Raw genomic sequence first — 18,741 nt, 5'->3', positions numbered from 1 at the left:
GACAGACAGGCACTTCTTTCTTCTGATCAAACAGATCTTGTGGAAGGACAGCACGCACTCCTGTTTTTCTTCATAACAGCATGTTAGCACATCAGTAAACAAAAAGCTCCTTGTTCTGCAGCCTTCAACAGGTTGGTTTGAGACCAAAAGTGAAGCCATCCTAACATTTTGTAAAGGAGTTCAGTATTTTATTGTAGTCTCTTTGGATTAGTTGTGCAGTGAGTTTGTAAACAATATCACCAACGAGCTCCTTCAGATTACTTGGGTGGAGCTGGAGCTTTCAGCTCTATTGTAGCACCCTAAATAGTTTAACCAAATGAAGGGATTTATATAGACAGATCAACAGTGTGAGGATGGGAAAACAGACCACTCTAATGCGTTGCTGTGCAACCTGCCTGCCTTTCTTTTGCCCTCTTCCCTGATGTGCTTAAGAGCCAGCTGAGAGATTAGGGAGAGCTGGAGGATGGATTTGGTGTTTTACTTCATGAAGATCATGATCTGCATGGCAAATGGCTAATCTATCCTGTAGAGGTGTAACATGAGTATCTGTCCTGCTGGGAGGTAAAAGTAGTGGTTTAATTTACTGATACGAGTAAGTATTATAAGTACTGTAAAAGCTCTTTCACAAAGGCAAGAATGGAGGCACTGATTGCCTTTATGTGCATATTTTCCTCTATCTCTACCATTTTTACGGTAGAGACACTAGTATTCGTTTTGATTTTCCCTATCTTTCAAGCAGTTTCTTTCTGTTTCCTGACAGCAGGGTTCAAGAATGTAGTGTAGTCTTTGCATCATGCTTGCATGCTGTTTTAGCAATAGAAAAGGTAAGTGGGTCATTTGGTTGCTTTATGCCAACTAAAGTGTGTTTAGACAGTAAATGGGTGAACTTGCTCTATACCTGGTCATGTCTTCTGCTGGCACTATTGCTTGTAGTAAAGCTGGCATGACTTAGCCTTTGGATAAAACCATCTTGCTTTTGGTTGTTTGTCTCCCAACTGACCTGCAGCAATACAAGGTAGTAGCAGGAATGTGTATGCCAGGGTGAGAGCAGTGTTTAGAAGCTATCTGTAGCTGTCTCTTAAGAAGCATAGCCTTGACTCAAAATGACTTTCAAGCTATCAATGTTTTGCTGAAGCATAGCAGTTTGACTGTGCTGTGTCTCCCATCGAAGAGGCCGGTCAGCTTGGATGCTCCTAATGCAGAGGATGAGGAAAACATAACCAGAAACATTCTTATGTTTGGAAAACAACGACTCGCAGCTCTCAGGCAAGATGTCTAACATCACCTTTAAAATGGAGAATTTGTCTTTTGTGTAAGAACTGTGTTCTTCCCAAGTGTTCTTAGCTATTAAGGAATTTGGAGAAGTTCCTGCTTCTAACCTTGGTAGTATTTGTATTCTCTCTCCTAAACAGAAAAGTAGACTTCTCCTCTCTCTTCAAGGCCTGTTTCATAATTGAACGTGAACAGAGTTCATGTTATATTAGACTTACGATAGTGCCACAAAAAGTCATTACACTACTAACTGACCTTCAGGAAGCATGACAGAATTGTGGCAGGCTTTTTCCTTGTGCTATCAGAGCCTCCTACCCACTGTTTTATGGCTGCTCATACCAGCAGTGGTGCATCTGTAATCATACATTCTCAGATGGCCATAGGGCAGGTAAGGCTGAGAGATAACACAGTGTAGCAGTTCTCACCTGTACATGAATTCAAAACAAATGAATTATTGTCTGGGTTCAATTACACCGGCTGCTGGCCATAAGAAGATTGGAAACAGATGAGTACTGGCAACATCTAAACTTTTCTGAAGTGATTTATTTATTTACTGCTTTAAGTGTTGACAATATGCCTGTGTCTCAAGGCCTTGCCTCTAGAAGTCTGCTCTGCTCAGTATTTGTATAGCTGCTGTATAGAAAAAAAATGCGTCTCTGTTCCTTTGGGAAATAAATGTGTAGGGTTGGTCAGAAGTATATCAAATGATTTGTATGAAATTTAAGAACTAGTAGCAGTTCTAGTTAGCACAGGTGGGTTGTGTGCCTCAAACTTGCCTTAAACAGTCTGCAGTTAGTATAGCAACAAGTTAATCCTGATGGAGCAGATCACTGGCTGAGTGAGCCAAAGCAACCCACTAATTCTAACCTTGAAGCACTTACTTAACCTTGCATCCCTGCTTCCGGGTTTCTATTAAGATATGCCAGGTGTTCTTTTCAGATGAATGGGCTTAACAAACCCCTTTCCTGTAACTCTGTTTTCTCATTCTTTAGGTTGTAATGCAGAGCTTCAAACAGAGGAATGGAGGTGTATTTATGCAGTACTGAAGTGCTGACTATAGCCTGGATTACTGGGAAATACAAGAATAGTAGTTGGTTCTTTGATGAGCTGCGTGACTTACAATGTTCCCTACTCTATCTTTATTAAACAAGATGGTAATTAAAGATAATACTGCTCTGAAGACTAAATTTACCTTGTCTAATGAAGGCAGTAGGCAGCATGATGGAGTCTGAAGCCTGACAAACTGCCAAATATGAAGTAATCACTCATGAGCACCTTGGACTGTGTTGTGGCTGGGTACCTGTGTGCTCAGTACTCATCTTGGAGAAGATGAGCAGCGCTTGTACACTAGGACTGTAAGGCTACAAACGCTACGCATCTTTGCAGAAAAACAGCAACCCAAAGCTTGCACTCACACACTGACTTGCACTCACCTCTTTTAATAACTTATTATGGATATTTAATGATAGTTTGTTAAAATGGTAAAATTCTGAATAAGTGAAAGTGAGAAGGATAAAGCCTGAACTCATATGGAACATAATCTTCTTGTGCTCTGGCTTAACTATTGTCCTACCCAGCAGTCTGTATACATGACATGACCTTTATTAAAGCCTCTCCAAGCTGAATAGTGTGGTTACAGAACATTTTGTTGGTATATACCTCTGATAATTTCATGAGACTGGGAGCTGGGTAACAGCCTGAAAGTGTGGCAGAGCAATTGTCTTTGTTAACTCTGAAATGTAAACCTCTATTGCTGCAGTACAGCACTCCTTCAGCTATCATCATCATACTTTTTACTGTCCTCAAGACTACTTGTGTGTTTCTAGTGATGGTAAAAATAAAATACGCATATAGAAATTCAGTGAGCGTTGGCAAGTCAGAGTAATGTGATTAAAACTTCTCAGTTAATCCAATGCATTTTAACCGTGCCCTTCCTTCCACACTTAGTGGGACAGAAGATCTAGCTAGAAACTGGCCCTTGGTTTATGAAACTTCTATTTTCTTTTGTCCTTTACAATGGAAGTTGCCTTCCACTGTGAGGTTTTGTTTTGCTTTGTCATCCTCCAATATAAGCAGTTAATCATGTTTGAATAAGTTACCATACAGTATAACTGCTGGAGTTGAGGAAATTTGGGGTTAGATACTTCAGCCTGGTTTTAACATGTGAGTTGTCCTCAGCATTGTGATTGTCCTCAGTGACACTTAACACTTGTGTGCTGGTGCTGTTCTTTAAAACTACAATTGCAGGCTTGCATCAATTGTAATTAGTAATAAGGTGAAAACTTAGTTGTTCAATGTGAAATCCAATATATGGAGTTAAACTTTTTATCGCCTGCTAATTGCTATGTTGATTATGTTTGGTCACAGTGTGGATGAGATCATATACTGCCTTCAAAATAGAATAGCCTGAAGGAATTATTAGAAATAGGCTTTTGTTCATACGCTAAGCAAGATGTAAAATTTGAGAGAATAAACCTTCAGATGTGACTCTGGGTGTTCCTGTCATCTTGCTGTTACAGCTGTGTGCATGGGGTGGGATTTCCACGTTTGTGTTGCTGAGCCTGCAGACTATTTCTACCAAAGGTGCTGACTTCACAAATTCCTGAAGTATTTTAGTCAGGCTTTGCTTAATGCTCTGTTGCTTGCTTAGGACACAAAGCACCCAATTTCTAGCAGTAACTGGTAATCTGTGAGTGTAGCAGGTAAATAATGGTGCTTGAAAGGTTTGCCAGGAGGTTTTGGTGGTTTTAAAAAAGTAAAAGATAGCCTTGATTTCATCTTGGGATAAGAAAAGCTGGCTGGTATGTATTACTGTTGCCCTTTCCTCACCCCATTTTTAACATTTTAAAATTGTGATTATTGCCACACTTGCTAAGATTAGAGAAACAATTTCTAATAATTCAAACTAAAGCAGTTCACTTTCCTTACAAACATAAGTTAACAATACAGAGCAAAGACCTAGTTTCTAGATTTAAGTAACTAAATATCCTACTCAGGCTAGCACTGTCCCAGACTGAGGTCTATATTCTCTGCCCTGTTAATGTAAGTACAAAATCTCCAGGTTCTGTGGTTGTCTTAATGAGATGTGCTCTTCCCATGGTAAAAGGGAAGATAAGCTAATAGCTTTAGGAGACTAAATTATTCATCAGAAGCAGATGCATGGCTGAAAATAAGGGAAGTGTTTTCAAGTCTTTAAAAAGAAATGGATTGCAAAATTGGAGTGTTGTTTATTTACATATTTGCACCCTTTTGGGATATGTTACTGAGGCTCCTGTTCTCAGAGGGTGGACCCTGAAGAAAACAACTTGCTTCAGTCTATTAATGAACTCCTAATGCTAGCAAGTGCCCTAGAAGCAAACACTTGAGTGCCTCTGCTGTGTGCACAGGACAAATAATCCAATTATGACAAATCTAAAATCTATAAAGAAAGACGCTACAGGTCTTAGATTGTACGTCTTGCTGCTCATTTACTCAATAAATTGTGTTACTACTTTAAAATCAGCTTTCTTTAGGTTGACAGATTAAATCAGACCAAAATTCATTATGTGTTGCATGATATATTAGTGAAAACTGATTCAGCTTTGTGATTCCAATAGATGCATCTTTATAAACTGAGGGAACTACACTGTGTTCTCTAGTTTGTCATTCTAGAAGTGAATTGGAAGTTCTAGGTCAAATTTAAACTGTGGACATTATCTTCTGCTTTATCTGGAAATCAAGGTGCATACAGATAGCAACTACCATTTGTTTCAGAACAGGTATTGTAAATTATTAAGCTCTGAAGTTATGAGTTGTTTTTTGCTCTGTGGAATGCCTGCTAAGGCACTCTGCATTTCAGTCTTTTGGGCAGCAGCCCTTACAAAACACTATGGAATGGAAAAATTCCATTTTAAGCGAATATGTGGGTCTGAAGGTATTTTGTTAAAAGGACAAGGCAAACTGAAGTAGTTGCTTCTGTTTTGGGCCTAACATTTCCATTTGTACAGTGTGCTGTGGCTGTTCCATGTCTGTTCTCTTGTGGCCATTGTTAGAACCAGATTAATACAAACCCGTTCTCTGCAGCTTATGCAAGAGTTGGTTTCAGAAGCGCTTAACCTCAGTTTATTTGAGTCTAAGTGAAGAAATTACAAAATCTAGATTCATTTTGGCAAGGGATTCTTTTATATATATATATATATATATATTCCTTTATACTTTGCTCTTCAACTATCTTGAGGCACTTGTTTTCTTAAGTTGCTTAGTCACCTTTCATAGGGCCTGCTGTAAGATCCCCAAAGGAATTGTTAAGGGCGGATTAACAGTCATAGGGTGACAGGCTTTTGGGCATGCAAACGTAGTGGGATATTTAAATACTGTGAGATGTTTCTATTGAAGAAAGGGTTGGAGGTGCTTTGGAATGCTGGTCATGATCTGCTCTTCAAGCCTTGTCACATCCCCTGCTTGCACATTCATGGATGTAGCTGTGATCCCAGTGGTGTGGGGAAATGTGTTGTGTGAACACAGGGCATGTGATTCCCACTACTCATACGGTTGGACCATTTTGAACCAAGGGTAGGAGACTTTTACTCATAACCTTGTAGAAAATATATGTGATGAAGAGGGAAAGAAGCTGTCATTTTCTGCTGCTAGTTGATGCATATAACACTTGAAACTGCTTGAAGCTTTTGGAAAATGGACAAAAGTTTTAGACTTGTCGAAAGTTTGAGTAGGTACAGGTCTGCGTTAACAACAGAACTAAATGGCCAGTTCTGCATTGCTGAAATGTACTTCGCTTGCTTCCCTCAAATGAAAGGCAGCTGATCACAATGCCGGAGCTGGCTGTTTTGCCCTTCTGTGCTCCTACTCATGTAGGAGACATGTAGGAGACAATGGACCCAGATGTCTGTAGAATCTCAGTCACCAAAAACTAAAATACTAAAGAGTAATAAGCCATTTGGGTTTGGACAATGCAAATATTATTTGAATAAGTTTGCTTTATCAGAATTCAAACTACAGCTGTTTCTCTATGTAACTTGAATTGGTACTAGAAATTCCAATACCTATTCATGGAATCAAAAGTTGATATGAAATACTGATGGTGCTGAGAAGCATAAGGTTGCCAAACCATCTAATAAAGTGTGAATTTTAAATATTTCGGGTTTTCAAGTGACTTTCATGAGGTACATAGGAAGTCTGCACTTGTATCCTAACTGTGTGGGGTCTTGAGTCTTGGGACTCCTTGTGAGTCTGCGTTTCCTCTTCAGTCTGTTAAGAATGTTTTTAAAGCTGTTGAACTGAATAAGCGTTCAAGAGAGAAACAATAAATTGGCTTGTCCTTAAGGTGAGGAATAACATGTTTATAAGATTGTGCTTATGAGATTCACTCCTTCAAAGCACTGTCAACTTAGTAATCACATAGGAAGTAAAATTCACTTTTCTCTGGGCAGTTTCAGGAACAGAAAAACTGGAGCATTTGTGAAAGTCAGTAACAGTGGCATCTCAGGTTATGTGCAAGTGACACCATCTAAAGTCTGCAAAGCTTCTTGAAACAGGGAGGTCCTTAGAGCTTCTCAAATTCCTGTATAAAGTGATGCTTAAGTTACCTCTGTTTGCCTTTAGTTCCTGTGATGGAAATGGAGAGTAATAACTCCTCCTGATGTTTGTATGTTCACAAATGTATATTTCTGTTTGGGTGAAAAGATGCTTTGGGTGGTAGAGGGATGTCCAAATCACTGTGTCCTGATAGATGTTCTTCTTTTCATTTCAGGCAAAAGTAAAGAGGCAGAGATAAAGAGGATAAATAAAGAACTAGCAAATATTCGGTCAAAATTTAAAGGTAAGTGACTTGATCATACTACACTATATATATTTCCATATGACATTTCTTTTATGGAGTTTTGTTTTTACATGCTTGGACTTCTTTTGTCAACTGCTGACTCAAGCAAAACGCTAGAGCAATCTGTTGGAATAACAGTTGAAAATGTTCTCTTAACTACAGAACCTTCTGACAGTCCTGTGATTCTTGGCCATAACAGAATCAAACTCTCTTTTCTACCAAAGAATTGGGCTACTGGTCACAAACTCTTTCTAACACTTGGCCTCCTAACCATGTGACTACTCGGACTGTTTCCAGAAGACTGTGTGACTGTGAATAGATTGAAGGAATATGGGTGGATATGATTATTTCTAGTAAAACAGCACCTGTTTGAACTTTTCTTCCTTCCCTGCTCTTCAGCCCTGAGCCCTTTATGGAAGTAATGAGTTAGGGTGTCTTCTAGCAGAATTAAGATTGAAAGGTGTAGTTGCTGAAGCTATACATCTTGACCACAAACAACAGCACAGCAGTACAAATTATTCATATGAAACAAAGGATATGCAGTAACTAATTCCAAGAGGCAGTAATTAATATTAAACAACACAATGTAAAACACATGCTGTTAGCTGTTTCAAGTTGTGTACGTGGTTTCAAAGTTTAAAGATTCTGAGGGGCAGTTGGGATGTTTTTAAATGGAGTTAGCAGTGGCTGTGGCAAGTTCCATTTAAATAGTTATGGGGCAGTATGTGTAGTTAGGTAAGGCATTGCAATGTGGAGATCATGTATGTGCCTTCAGAATCTGCTGGATTTGTAGTAAATTTGTTTACCTTATTGGCTATCCTGGCTTAGAATAGCATATCTGTTTGGAATACATGATGCTTTAACAAATAATTTTCCTGGACTTTGTATGATCTGTGGCTTCATTTTAAGTGGTATCTCTCTTAAAGGTGTATGAAGACCTTTAGAAACCTGAGTGTCATCAACATCTTAGAAGGGAAAAGTTAACCACAGTGCAAGATACTCAAGACATTCTTCTAAATTAAAAGCCATCACATGCCTCTGTGTTTATACTTTTCTCTTAGAAAAAAAGGCAAAAGTACGTAAACAGTTAATTCTTCTCTGCTTACTCATGAAGCAGGGGAGAAATTATAGGACTCTCTGGATATATAGAACCATAGATCAGGTGATGATCAGAGAATAGGGGTGCTTTCAGAAGTGTCATTCATAACTTTAGCCTGCATACCTTGTGTAACATCCTTTAAGCACTATTTAAATACCTTTGAATAAAGGTCAGTATATGCTCATTCAATAGCTTGAGTGGAAGATGGCTAAACCTTCTTGTAGCTGATCTTCATTATAGTTTATTACTAAATCTATATGGATTTTGGATGGAAAATTTTGATTGCCTGAAGACAATAATTTGATGAAGCCTGAGCAAAAACATAAATGTCACAATTTGGAAAAAATTGTGTTTAGACAACTTGTGTAACTGCTTGAGGCCTTGAGAGCGTGAGGAGCTGATAGCTGTGTTATCTTTCTGCTGCAGGAGTCTCACATGGACTTCAAGCTGTGTGGTTCTTCCTTGCAGAAGGGCTATATAAAAATTAAGAGACCTTTAAGTGGCAATTACTCAGTTTAACCCAGTTTCTTTTCACGTAGCCCTGACCTTAAAATGTTTTTAAATAGTTTGGATTAAGACAAATGTGTGATTGTGAATTTAAGATGATGTCCTTTGCTAAATAAGTGTGATGAATACTGGTGCCCTGAGTTACTGGCCCTGCCTGGCCAAAGATGCAGCTTTTGGACTGGCTGCATGGCTGTAATCAGGGAAAGCTCCAAGAAACAAGACCTCTTGTCAGAAGTTCTTGCTTGACACTAGTGTAGGAGTCTGGTCTACCTCTGGGCCATTGTGTGCTTCAGCACATGCTGTTGCAGTATGTAGACACCCATCCCATGTAGCTTGCAAGGTGTATTCTTACACTGCTGCAGACAGAACCTCCTGCAAATACCTGTCAAGCCTGATACCTGCTTTATGTTTGGGTAACTTGGTGTTTAAAATACCCTTGTATTTAACAAGGCTGGGATAAGGTTTCACATCTCTGGACAAGCAGTACTTTCTGTGAACTGATGGAACTTGTGCTATGGCTTTGGGTTCTGATCCAGCTTTTGTACAGCAAGCTCAGCAGGAATTTAGAATCTCTGTACTTAAGGTGACCATGTCTCTTGTATAAGCATGAGGAAGCTCCATTGCTGAGGTCACTGTGTCCTTGACAGTTGCTTTAAATGCTTCTGCATTAACTGAGATAAGAAGAATGTAGTAGAGAGAAACGACACCAGTATGATAAAGGAGAAGTTGTAGGAGTAAAGTGTGCAGAGATGCTATAGCTTTTGTTTTACATGTTCAGACTGTAAGCTGATTTTGCTCCTATGCTTGAACCAAATTGGAAGTCTCAGTGTCAAAGCAGTAGCTGTTCTGGGAGTGAAAAAATATCAGGTTTATTAAATTGTTGTATCACTTTGATCTCTCAAACGAGAATTTGTGTATTCCTGAAGTTGCCCACAAATCTGTACGCTGTTTCCATGCTCAGAGGAGCTGTGTTCTCTGCTTGATCCAGACTTTTTTTTTTTTTTCCTGCTCTGGCCTTAGAATTTAGTTTTGTTCTGATTGCTTAGTAGGGTTTGTGTTTCAAGAGTGGCTGCTAGATTTCAGACATGCTTGTGTATCTTCTTTTCAGCTTGGGCAGAAGTGCCCCAATGTTGTACTTTGTTGTAAATAGCTGTGGTTTATTTTATTTTTTTTTTTTTTTCCTTCTGCTGACTTGATTTTCCATATTTGAGCAAATCTCAAAATAAATACTAGTGTATGGATTTGTATGGGTTGTTTGTCCCAGGTACTCAGTGTTTGATGTAGAGGTCTTGGGCTGTCACTCCTACAGAAATCCAGATCATGTCTCAAAGTGTATAAAATGTGCATAAAAATCAAATTCTTTTTTCTTGGCCTCTAATGTAGTAGTGGCCTTCTGATACAGTATATCCCTGGATTGCTGCCAACTGCATGAACAGAGGTCAGTGTAGGAAGGAAGCAAAGAAACAGTGTTGTCCGTTCTGTTTTGCAAAAGCCATTACTGTGGTTTTAAAAGCTAAGATACTAAGGTAGCAGTCAGCCATGTGAAAGCTAGTGAGATTAGACTTGTCAGACTTCCTTATCTACCCCCAGAGAACATCCCAAGGACTAAACTGCTTTCCTGACCCTCTCGCTAGTAAGCAGGCTGAGTAACAGTGCAGCACACTAGTTTTTAGGTACACTGAGTTAGATTGAAAAGCAGGTACTACTTTTTAACTTACGTTCCAAAATACAGCTGGAAGCTGCTGCCTGAGAACCAAAGGGTCTTAGAATACTTTCTTGCCTTATTTCTTTCTTTTCACAGGGCTGTGTGAAAAATATGTATGAGCAATGAAGACCAATTTCTGTGTTGAAATGCTAGGGAGGTGATACACAGAAATTTTGGAAGTAGTAATTATTTCTTAATAATGCTCATTGTTAATCAACTGTTAATAGTTTCTTTCTTAGCAAAATAACTCATAAATTTTTCAGGGAAAGCAAGTAGACTTTGAAATGTCCACTCGGCTCAAAACCTGCTGACATGTATTGTGAATCCTTCCTGTTTCTGCTGACTTGATTTGCAGCACTTGCAAATGTTCCTGAAAGCATTTGTAAATGAGCTGAGTTAAAAGAAATGATTGTGTATTGCAATAAAGATAACAGAACATGTGACATTTCCTTCTGCTCTTGTTCAGATGTTTGCTTGGGACTGGGGGAAGCTGTACTATTTTGGCACATACTTAAGCAATGAGGCTTGTTATTAGTGTTTAAAATAGAACCTTCAGAACTCTTTGTAAATGCAACATGGAAGGGAGAGGAATAGTTAAAATTTCAATAAAAATCTGAGTCACAGACATCTTCAAAACTCAGCTGGAGTTAGACAACTATTGTGAGACCTTTGACTGAAGTGCTCTTTTTTCAAATTGCTCAGATAATTAAATAACAAAAATTTTTAAAATCCCTAATATTCTGTTTTTGCTGGAAACTGCTAAGACTTTGGAGAAGAACTGTAGTAACTTTAACTTGGCCTAGTTTATAAGCTTGCCTGAGAACAGTCACACAGCCTTCAGTTCCGTCTACAAGGAACAGGAGCTTTTGAAAGCACTCAGTGTAGCATTTTTTTCTGTCTTCAGAAAAGGTGTTTCAGGTACCAATTTTACACTATTTTTCTTTGATACCACATGGTGGAGAAGGAAGTTGCTTCTTAGTAGGATGGTGATACGTTTTGTGCTTGATTGCGTGGCATAGCTTCTATGAAAAATTCTTCAAATGCCCTGAGGTCCAAGGAACTTGCTAATATGAGCTCTTAAAATACTGGTATCTTGGAAGGATATAATGTTTTAAATAGCTGGGTCCTAAACCTAAAAAAGGAATTTCCAAACTCTGACAAATAGCTTGTTGTGAAAGCTGATGTTGTTCAAAGTATACATATTTTCATCCACTTATGTTCTTCTTTAAGCAGTTTGGTTGCAGCATTCTGTACTCCCTCTTCCCTTCTGGTATCACAAAGCCAACACCAGTCATTTGAGAATATAAGAGATTAGATTTAATACTTCTGACTTTTGTATATTGCTGATGGGTTGTATACTGACAGGCAGCTGCAGATCAGCCTCTTAGCCTGCTGGGAATTCTGTATTGGAGACTGGTTGAGATGTCTTCACTTGTGGTAAAGTTCATGTGAAAATTACTTTCTGATGTCTTTTGGTGTATCTGAATCTCAGAGAAGCAACTAGTGGTATTAATGATACTCAATACCATAGTAAGTCCACAATTATGTAGAGCTTGGCCGCTAGAGCTAGACTGACTAAAATGGATTCAGCTTATTTAGTGAAACGTAATAATATCTATTAATGGTATTGAGCATCACAATTCCTTTCATCAGTCCCCTGGAACAGCTGGCTTGTCAGGAGTTGGAGTTGTTTCTGTTGCTAGGTTATGTAAAACCCCACTGGTTTAGTCACTCATTATTTTTTTTCCTTCTGGATCTCATGTAGATGACCAATTAAAATCAAATCTTAAGAGTTAGTAGAAACACTTCTAAGCAGCTGAAAAAATACTAGAAAACTAAAGCTATCACTGTGTTTTCCTGTGTTTTGTTTTTGTGTTTTTTTCCTTGCCTTTCCTAAGGAGAGGTGTCTTTGATCTGCATCTCCCTGCCATGGTGGAATAGGAAGAAGCTTCTGCTCTTGAGTGCCATTTTATTGGGAAAATAGTATAGCTGAAAATATTTATGCAGAATATTCCATTGCTACGTATGCCATAGTTTGAAGGTCACAGCAGCTGGGCAGACATGGTTGAGTATCTTCTCTTTCCTCTGGCCATATTGCTTCCAGAGAAGGAAAAAAAAAAAATACTTCCCACTGGATGTTTCACTCTGGTTCTTCTGATAATAGTTCTAATGTCTAGGAGAGCGAAATTCCCTACATTTGTTTGCTGACTCTGCAGGAAAAGAGCCTTATGGTAGCAAGCTCTAAAAGTGGCTTGAAGAAAATACGTCTTCAGGCAGCTTTCTGCAGAGCTGGCTGTTGTCAGAGGATGTTGACAGGATCCAGTATAGCAGGATTTCACTGCCATTGGTATCTTCAGTAGTGCTGCTTCCTGTATTGAAGTAAAATGTGACATATATTGGCTTCTGTAATATGGACCTGAAGATGACTCCTCTTTGCACAACATAAAGATAGCTTTAAGGTGAAGCTTTTTGTTGGCAGCTGATGCACTGTCTGTGCCAGTGGAAAAAAAGAATCAACAGGTACCTAAAAACCCAAATTAGAAAGGTATCATTGTCTGCATTAAAATAGCAGTGGTTTGCTTAAATTTATCTCAGTTGAAATAAGATTAAATAGAAGAATATTTTAGGGTCGAAATAGAAGGCAACCCCCAAAATGCATAGTTGCAGCCTGTAGGCATAACCTTTCGGCATTGTGTACTTCAGTGGGCCAGTATGCTTTCTGTTGTTACGTGTTACACTGTTACTTGTCTTCACACAGAGATGGCAGTCCTCATTCCTTCACTAACTGTAAGTTTAGTAGTGGTAAGGTTTCCTTGGTTTTTATCTGGTTGCTGAATGTAGTGTGAAATCCATGAGAGCTGTAGGTTCATGTGACCTGGCAAATCTAATACGCCTCTGTATCAGTTCATGAGAAGGAAGAAGGAGCAACCTCTCTACTATTAAGATTCTTTTTCAACTTCAGATTTATGTAATACGCAGCTGAATATAAAATAAAAAGGCAACTTAGAGTTTTTTAGGGCAGTGAGTAAGGGATGTCTTACTGAAGCTTTAGTGTATGCTGTTCTGAGTGCTGTTCTGGGTGAACTTGCCCATATTAAGGAATACACACTTGATGTGACAGATCAGTTTTGGGCCCAGAGTGCTGCGGAGAAGGAGCTTATAGCCTTTTAGTCAGTAGTATATATTAGAATTTTGCTACCCTGACTACCTAGCAGTCAGTCATGCCTGATTTAGTGGATACCCTTTTATTTCCTGATTTGAGGTATGGAGAGAATGTAACACAGAAAGGGTAATGTTCATATGTAGCTCTTCCCTTCAGGAAAAGCAATGGTCTTGCGATGAACTGGAAGCTGCACTGCTCCGTGTTGTTTTTGCAAGATTCTAAAATCAGTACTGCAACATATGGCCAAACCTATTTATGGTGCATTTTTCTTCTAAAACTGGAACACTTGTGAATACTTTCATTTTATAAAAATTTCAAAGATCTCATGGTAACCTCATTTCATGTGTTTCGTTGAGTCTTTGGGATAGACCATTGTCACCTGATCTTTCTAAAACAACTTGCTGGGGGGGGTATTTTTATTGCTGCTGAGTTCTCCACAGTGGTGCACTTGGAAAAGTATGTTAACACTTTTACTGAAATAAAGGTTTGATAATTGGTTTAAGAGGAGAATGTGCATGGAAGACATAAACGCTCTTAACTGAAGTGGGAAAATCAAAATGGAACGAACATGGATGTGGTGCCTCTTAGTAAGGACGTTCTCTAAGGACACTGCAGGATACTTCAAGGACTAGATGGTAGCATTATTTCCTAACCATCCTTTCATCACCATCCTTTAGCATATAGATAATGGTAGATGGAATTACCACTAGGTAACCAGGTAAAAGTTTAACACAGACTTAATTGTTGTTTGTTTCCTTGCTTTTCAGGTGACAAGGCTCTGGATGGTTACAGTAAGAAAAAATATGTCTGCAAACTGCTCTTCATCTTTCTGCTGGGGCATGACATTGACTTTGGTCACATGGAAGCTGTAAACCTGCTCAGTTCCAATAGATATACAGAGAAACAAATAGTGAGTAACTTGGGCTCTATAAAAGATAGGCTGGTCTGTCTAATACCCTGCCTCAACTGTGGAGTCTGTAAAGAATTTTTCTTCATTCCCCCTGCCCTGGCTTAAAGCCTTATTTTGGCTCTCTGAAATCTTGAACTAGTCTTGAACTAGTTGTCAAAAATGTGTGTTCTGCATAAAATTATTACTCATGTTAATCAACTGCCTTGAGTCTTGCATTAAACAGTAAGTAACCTTTTAATTTTCCGAACGTATCTTTCCATCTCCCTAGGTAAGGTTGAGTTTATCAGGTGCATGTAACTTACTAGTATTTGAACAATAAGCCAAAATCTTGATTGGTCCCCATTAATCTAAAACTTATCTTTTGTGTATATGCCAGAATAGGCTGAGAAAATACTTAAAACCAGATAATTAGGGTAACACTGAACGTTCTCATTTTTGTTTAATTCACTTAATCTTTCTAGCCTTTGCTCTGTTTAAATACCCATTTCTGCCCATATGGTATTGGAGAAAAGTGTATGTGTCACAGAAGTCATGTTTCCTGTTAATGCCACAATGAATGAAGTCAGGTAAAATAGATTTTCCATGCTGTGACTCCCAGGGCTATCTGTTCATCTCCGTGCTGGTGAACTCCAACAGCGAGCTCATTCGCCTGATAAACAATGCCATCAAGAACGACCTGGCCAGCCGGAACCCCACCTTCATGGGCCTTGCCCTGCACTGCATTGCCAACGTAGGCAGCCGGGAGATGGCAGAAGCATTTGCTGGAGAAATTCCCAAAATTCTTGTGGCTGGGTAGGTATGACATGCCTCTTTCAAATACACCATCAATAAACTTTTCAGCAACTTGGTTCCATTGCAGCACTTTAATCTGTGCATGGGATATACAGCCCTAGGCTTGCAGTATAGTGACAGTTCCAATAGCTGAAGGTACTTTCACTTGCCTGAGTGTGGAGATGCTTGTAGGAGTGTAAGACTCCATGGAAATAAAGACTTTCAGTGTCTTGAATAGGTTTTTACAGGCTTGTTGTGATCTGATTTTTGTTTTGGATTAATCTGTGGTACTGAATACTCCTGAAATGCATTTGTTATACTTTTCTTACCTCTCCTGATGAAAAAAGAAATAAATTAATCTCAATAGATGTTTATACTACAAATTTTGTTGTAAACTGAAGTTCTTATGTAAATGTAAATGTACTGACTTCATAAGGAACATGATAATACTGATTCGTGATTTGTGAATTTTCTTGCTTCCTCTACTAGCCATGTACTCAGCAATTTGTGTAAATGGCAAATAGTCACCACAAACTTCCTCACTTTGGTATAGCTGAAAGTTTCTAAACAGACCTGGCAAATGTCTGAAACTATAGTTAAGTCAGTGTAAAGTTTGACCTCTGATTGTAGGGCTAATTTATTTTGAGACTTAAAATGTCTGAGAGCAAACAGTGCATTTAAACTCTTATGGATATGAAATGTTTCAGAATATGCATGAGTCTTTTTATATCAAGTAACTGTCCTGCATTAATATAAAATTGACATGTGGTGTAAAAACTATTAATACTCTAAATGTCAGGCCACTGCCCTTGCCAGGTGCTGCTCTCCATGTAGCATAGTGGAGACAATACTGCAGTGATGAGTCATTGGGTTTTAATAAGATAACCTTAAAAAATTCCAAAAATCTCAGTTGGTGTCACTAACCACAGACAGAGCACAGCACCTTCAGGTCAGACTTGCTTAAATTTCAAGGTGTGTTTATGTTTTCTGAGATCACTCTTTAGGGTCTCATTCTTTCTGCATTTCTAAGATAACATATATGAAATACATTGGTGTGCCTGTCTTGTCTAAGTGACCTGGGCAGAACTGAGCATTGTCAGTTACATTGCAAATTCAGTGTAGCTCTCTTGGCTTAAACTTAAATGAGAGACGGGGAGGAATTGGTTAGTGGTTTTGTTTTGTGGTTTTTAACTCAGGTACAACTTGATCTCATGGAAAACTGATAAAGTAATGAAGAATAGCTGGGCTGAGCTTCTACTGGGGTTATAGAGGTTTCCGAACATTTAACCAAGACTGCAGATTATAAGCTCTTAAAACTTTTATTGGTAGTGCTCTGTACATTTTATAGCTGTTGTCTATGCATCCCACAAAATGCTTAATCAACTACTTTGTGAAAAGGAGTTCACTGAACTAGAATAGTTGGATGCCACTCTTAAAATAGTCCATTTCTTTGTCAGCAGCAGGGATTGCAAGGTGAATGGATTTGTGGGTTGTGTGCTTGGTGACAGCCACCTTACATTCTAGTGGTAGGTGCTGAAGCTGTTGAGTAGTTCATGATTTCTATCTGACATGCCGGGCCTATCAGGAGATTGAGCTTTGGTCACATTGATAAGGTAATGTATCTGAACTGTCTGATTTCAGTCAGCCTGGAACAACCTTGTTCTTGTGATCAGATGAGATGAACTTTCAGTTCTCAGAAAAAGATGTGAAATCTCATACCAAGTTGTAAAGAATCATTACATATGTCTAGTAGCCTCTATAATAGTTGAAAACTTGACTAATTAAACCTACTGGAAAAATTAAGAAGAACAAATACTTCAGCGTAAGAAAACTTCAGTGAACTGTTGAAAAGATAAAGCCTGGCCAAGGATGCTGAGTGTGAAATCTGGCATAAAGCTGTTCTGCACATATTGCTGTGCCTTAACCTCTGTATTTAAATCTGTATGTATGTCTTGCAGGGACACTATGGATAGTGTGAAGCAAAGTGCTGCTTTATGCTTGCTGCGTTTATACAGAACTTCTCCTGACCTTGTTCCCATGGGAGACTGGACATCTCGAGTGGTTCATCTCCTCAATGACCAGCACTTGGTAAATCAGCTTCATTATGCTTCTTGGGTCTAGTGTGTATAGGGAATGATGTGACTTCTGCTTTTAAATACACAATTTATTTCTTCTTGAGTCTTCCAAGCAAGTGGCTTGCTGTTGTCTTCAGGCTTTGGGAAGAAAATGGAGGGAGTTGTCCTTTTTTAGTTGCTGTACATACTGATTTTTAATAAAGCTTTGTTTACCTTTTCACTGTAGATAGAAGAATGGTATGTACAAGTTCTTATTTTCCTCTGGCTGTAAATAAATTAATCTTGTGCCTTGTTACACTAAGTCACATTGCATAGGTGTAATATGAATTTTCATAGGCCTTTTAAGATTAGATCTGCACTAAAAATTCAAGACTTGATTTGTGATTTGCTTAACTTTGTCCTAAGGTCATGTCCATGGCATTCTTTGATGCTTAAAAAATCGTATTACTTTAGAAAGTAGACTCTGGTTTTTTTTCCCCAGTCCAGTTATTTAATGAAAATAAGGCTAATAATACTGTGGTTCAACAGTAATGAGTGCTTTAGTCTGCAGTAGTAATATCCAGTGGTTGTTATACAAAGCCCTCTCCTCATGTTGGGTTGTAAGAATTCTTTCCTGGATGATCTGCTGCATTGAGTTTCTTGTGCTTATGCTTCTCTTGTATAGTAAGACAGTTTGTGTCCAGACTTAATTTTAATACAGCTCTTTTATTTTAGATGTGCTATCCAAACATGAGACAAAGCTAATACAAAAAGTAGCATAAAATGCTCTGCAAGCATGGCAGTATCATGTTGTTGAAAATTCTGTTGGATTCTGCAGGTGTGTAATTAGTCTAGCTGCTAGCCAAAGAAAAGGTTTATTAGTGTAGAGCTTTGTAATGGGGAAAATTTATTTTTTCTTTTTGTATATTAAGAAACAGTTAAATTGAAAGGTGTTAACAGGCAGCATTGTAAACTGATACAAAACTGAACGTGGGGTTTTTTTTGTGTTTTGTTTTGTTTTTTCCTAGGGTGTGGTTACTGCAGCTACAAGTCTGATCACCACTTTGGCACAGAAGAACCCGGAAGAGTTTAAGACTTCAGTCTCCTTGGCAGTGTCTAGATTAAGCAGAGTGAGTCCAATGATGACCCTGATAATACTTCACTGTTGATTAATTTACTCAGCTTTCTAGATAAATTTAGCTTCCTGTTCAGCTTTCTAGGGTCAGATTAGTTTACTGTACCATTAAATGTGAAGATGATTCAGTGTCACTTCATGTGTGTGCTTCAGGTAACCTCTTTAAATGCTTGCTGCTTACCAGGATAGAAGGCTGTATTGGCTTGCCCAAGCTTTCTTGGTTTAATCTCTGCTGTGCTCCAGGTAGTAATCCTCACTTTGTTACTGTAATACCAAAGAATAGTTGGATGAAAGACTGATTCTATAGACT

At 38.6% G+C, this 18,741-nt stretch overlaps 1 protein-coding gene across 9 annotated transcripts in view; it reads left to right on the top strand.

Annotated features, from left to right (window-relative positions):
* AP2A2 (adaptor related protein complex 2 subunit alpha 2) overlaps positions 1-18,741 on the top strand; it is a 44,546-nt gene that overhangs the window by 6,644 nt on the left and 19,161 nt on the right. For all 9 annotated transcript variants that reach the window (XM_015631063.3, XM_015631067.3, XM_015631066.3 and 6 more), the window contains exons 2-6: positions 7,019-7,087; positions 14,329-14,471; positions 15,070-15,263; positions 17,201-17,330; positions 18,325-18,426. In XM_015631063.3, the coding sequence (XP_015486549.1) occupies positions 7,019-7,087; positions 14,329-14,471; positions 15,070-15,263; positions 17,201-17,330; positions 18,325-18,426 (638 nt within the window). The remainder of the gene's footprint in view (positions 1-7,018; positions 7,088-14,328; positions 14,472-15,069; positions 15,264-17,200; positions 17,331-18,324; positions 18,427-18,741) is intronic.

The sequence above is a fragment of the Parus major genome, chromosome 5, assembly GCF_001522545.3.
Source record: "Parus major isolate Abel chromosome 5, Parus_major1.1, whole genome shotgun sequence".
Lineage (NCBI taxonomy): Eukaryota > Metazoa > Chordata > Aves > Passeriformes > Paridae > Parus > Parus major.
This window is presented reverse-complemented; position numbering and strand designations above follow the sequence as displayed.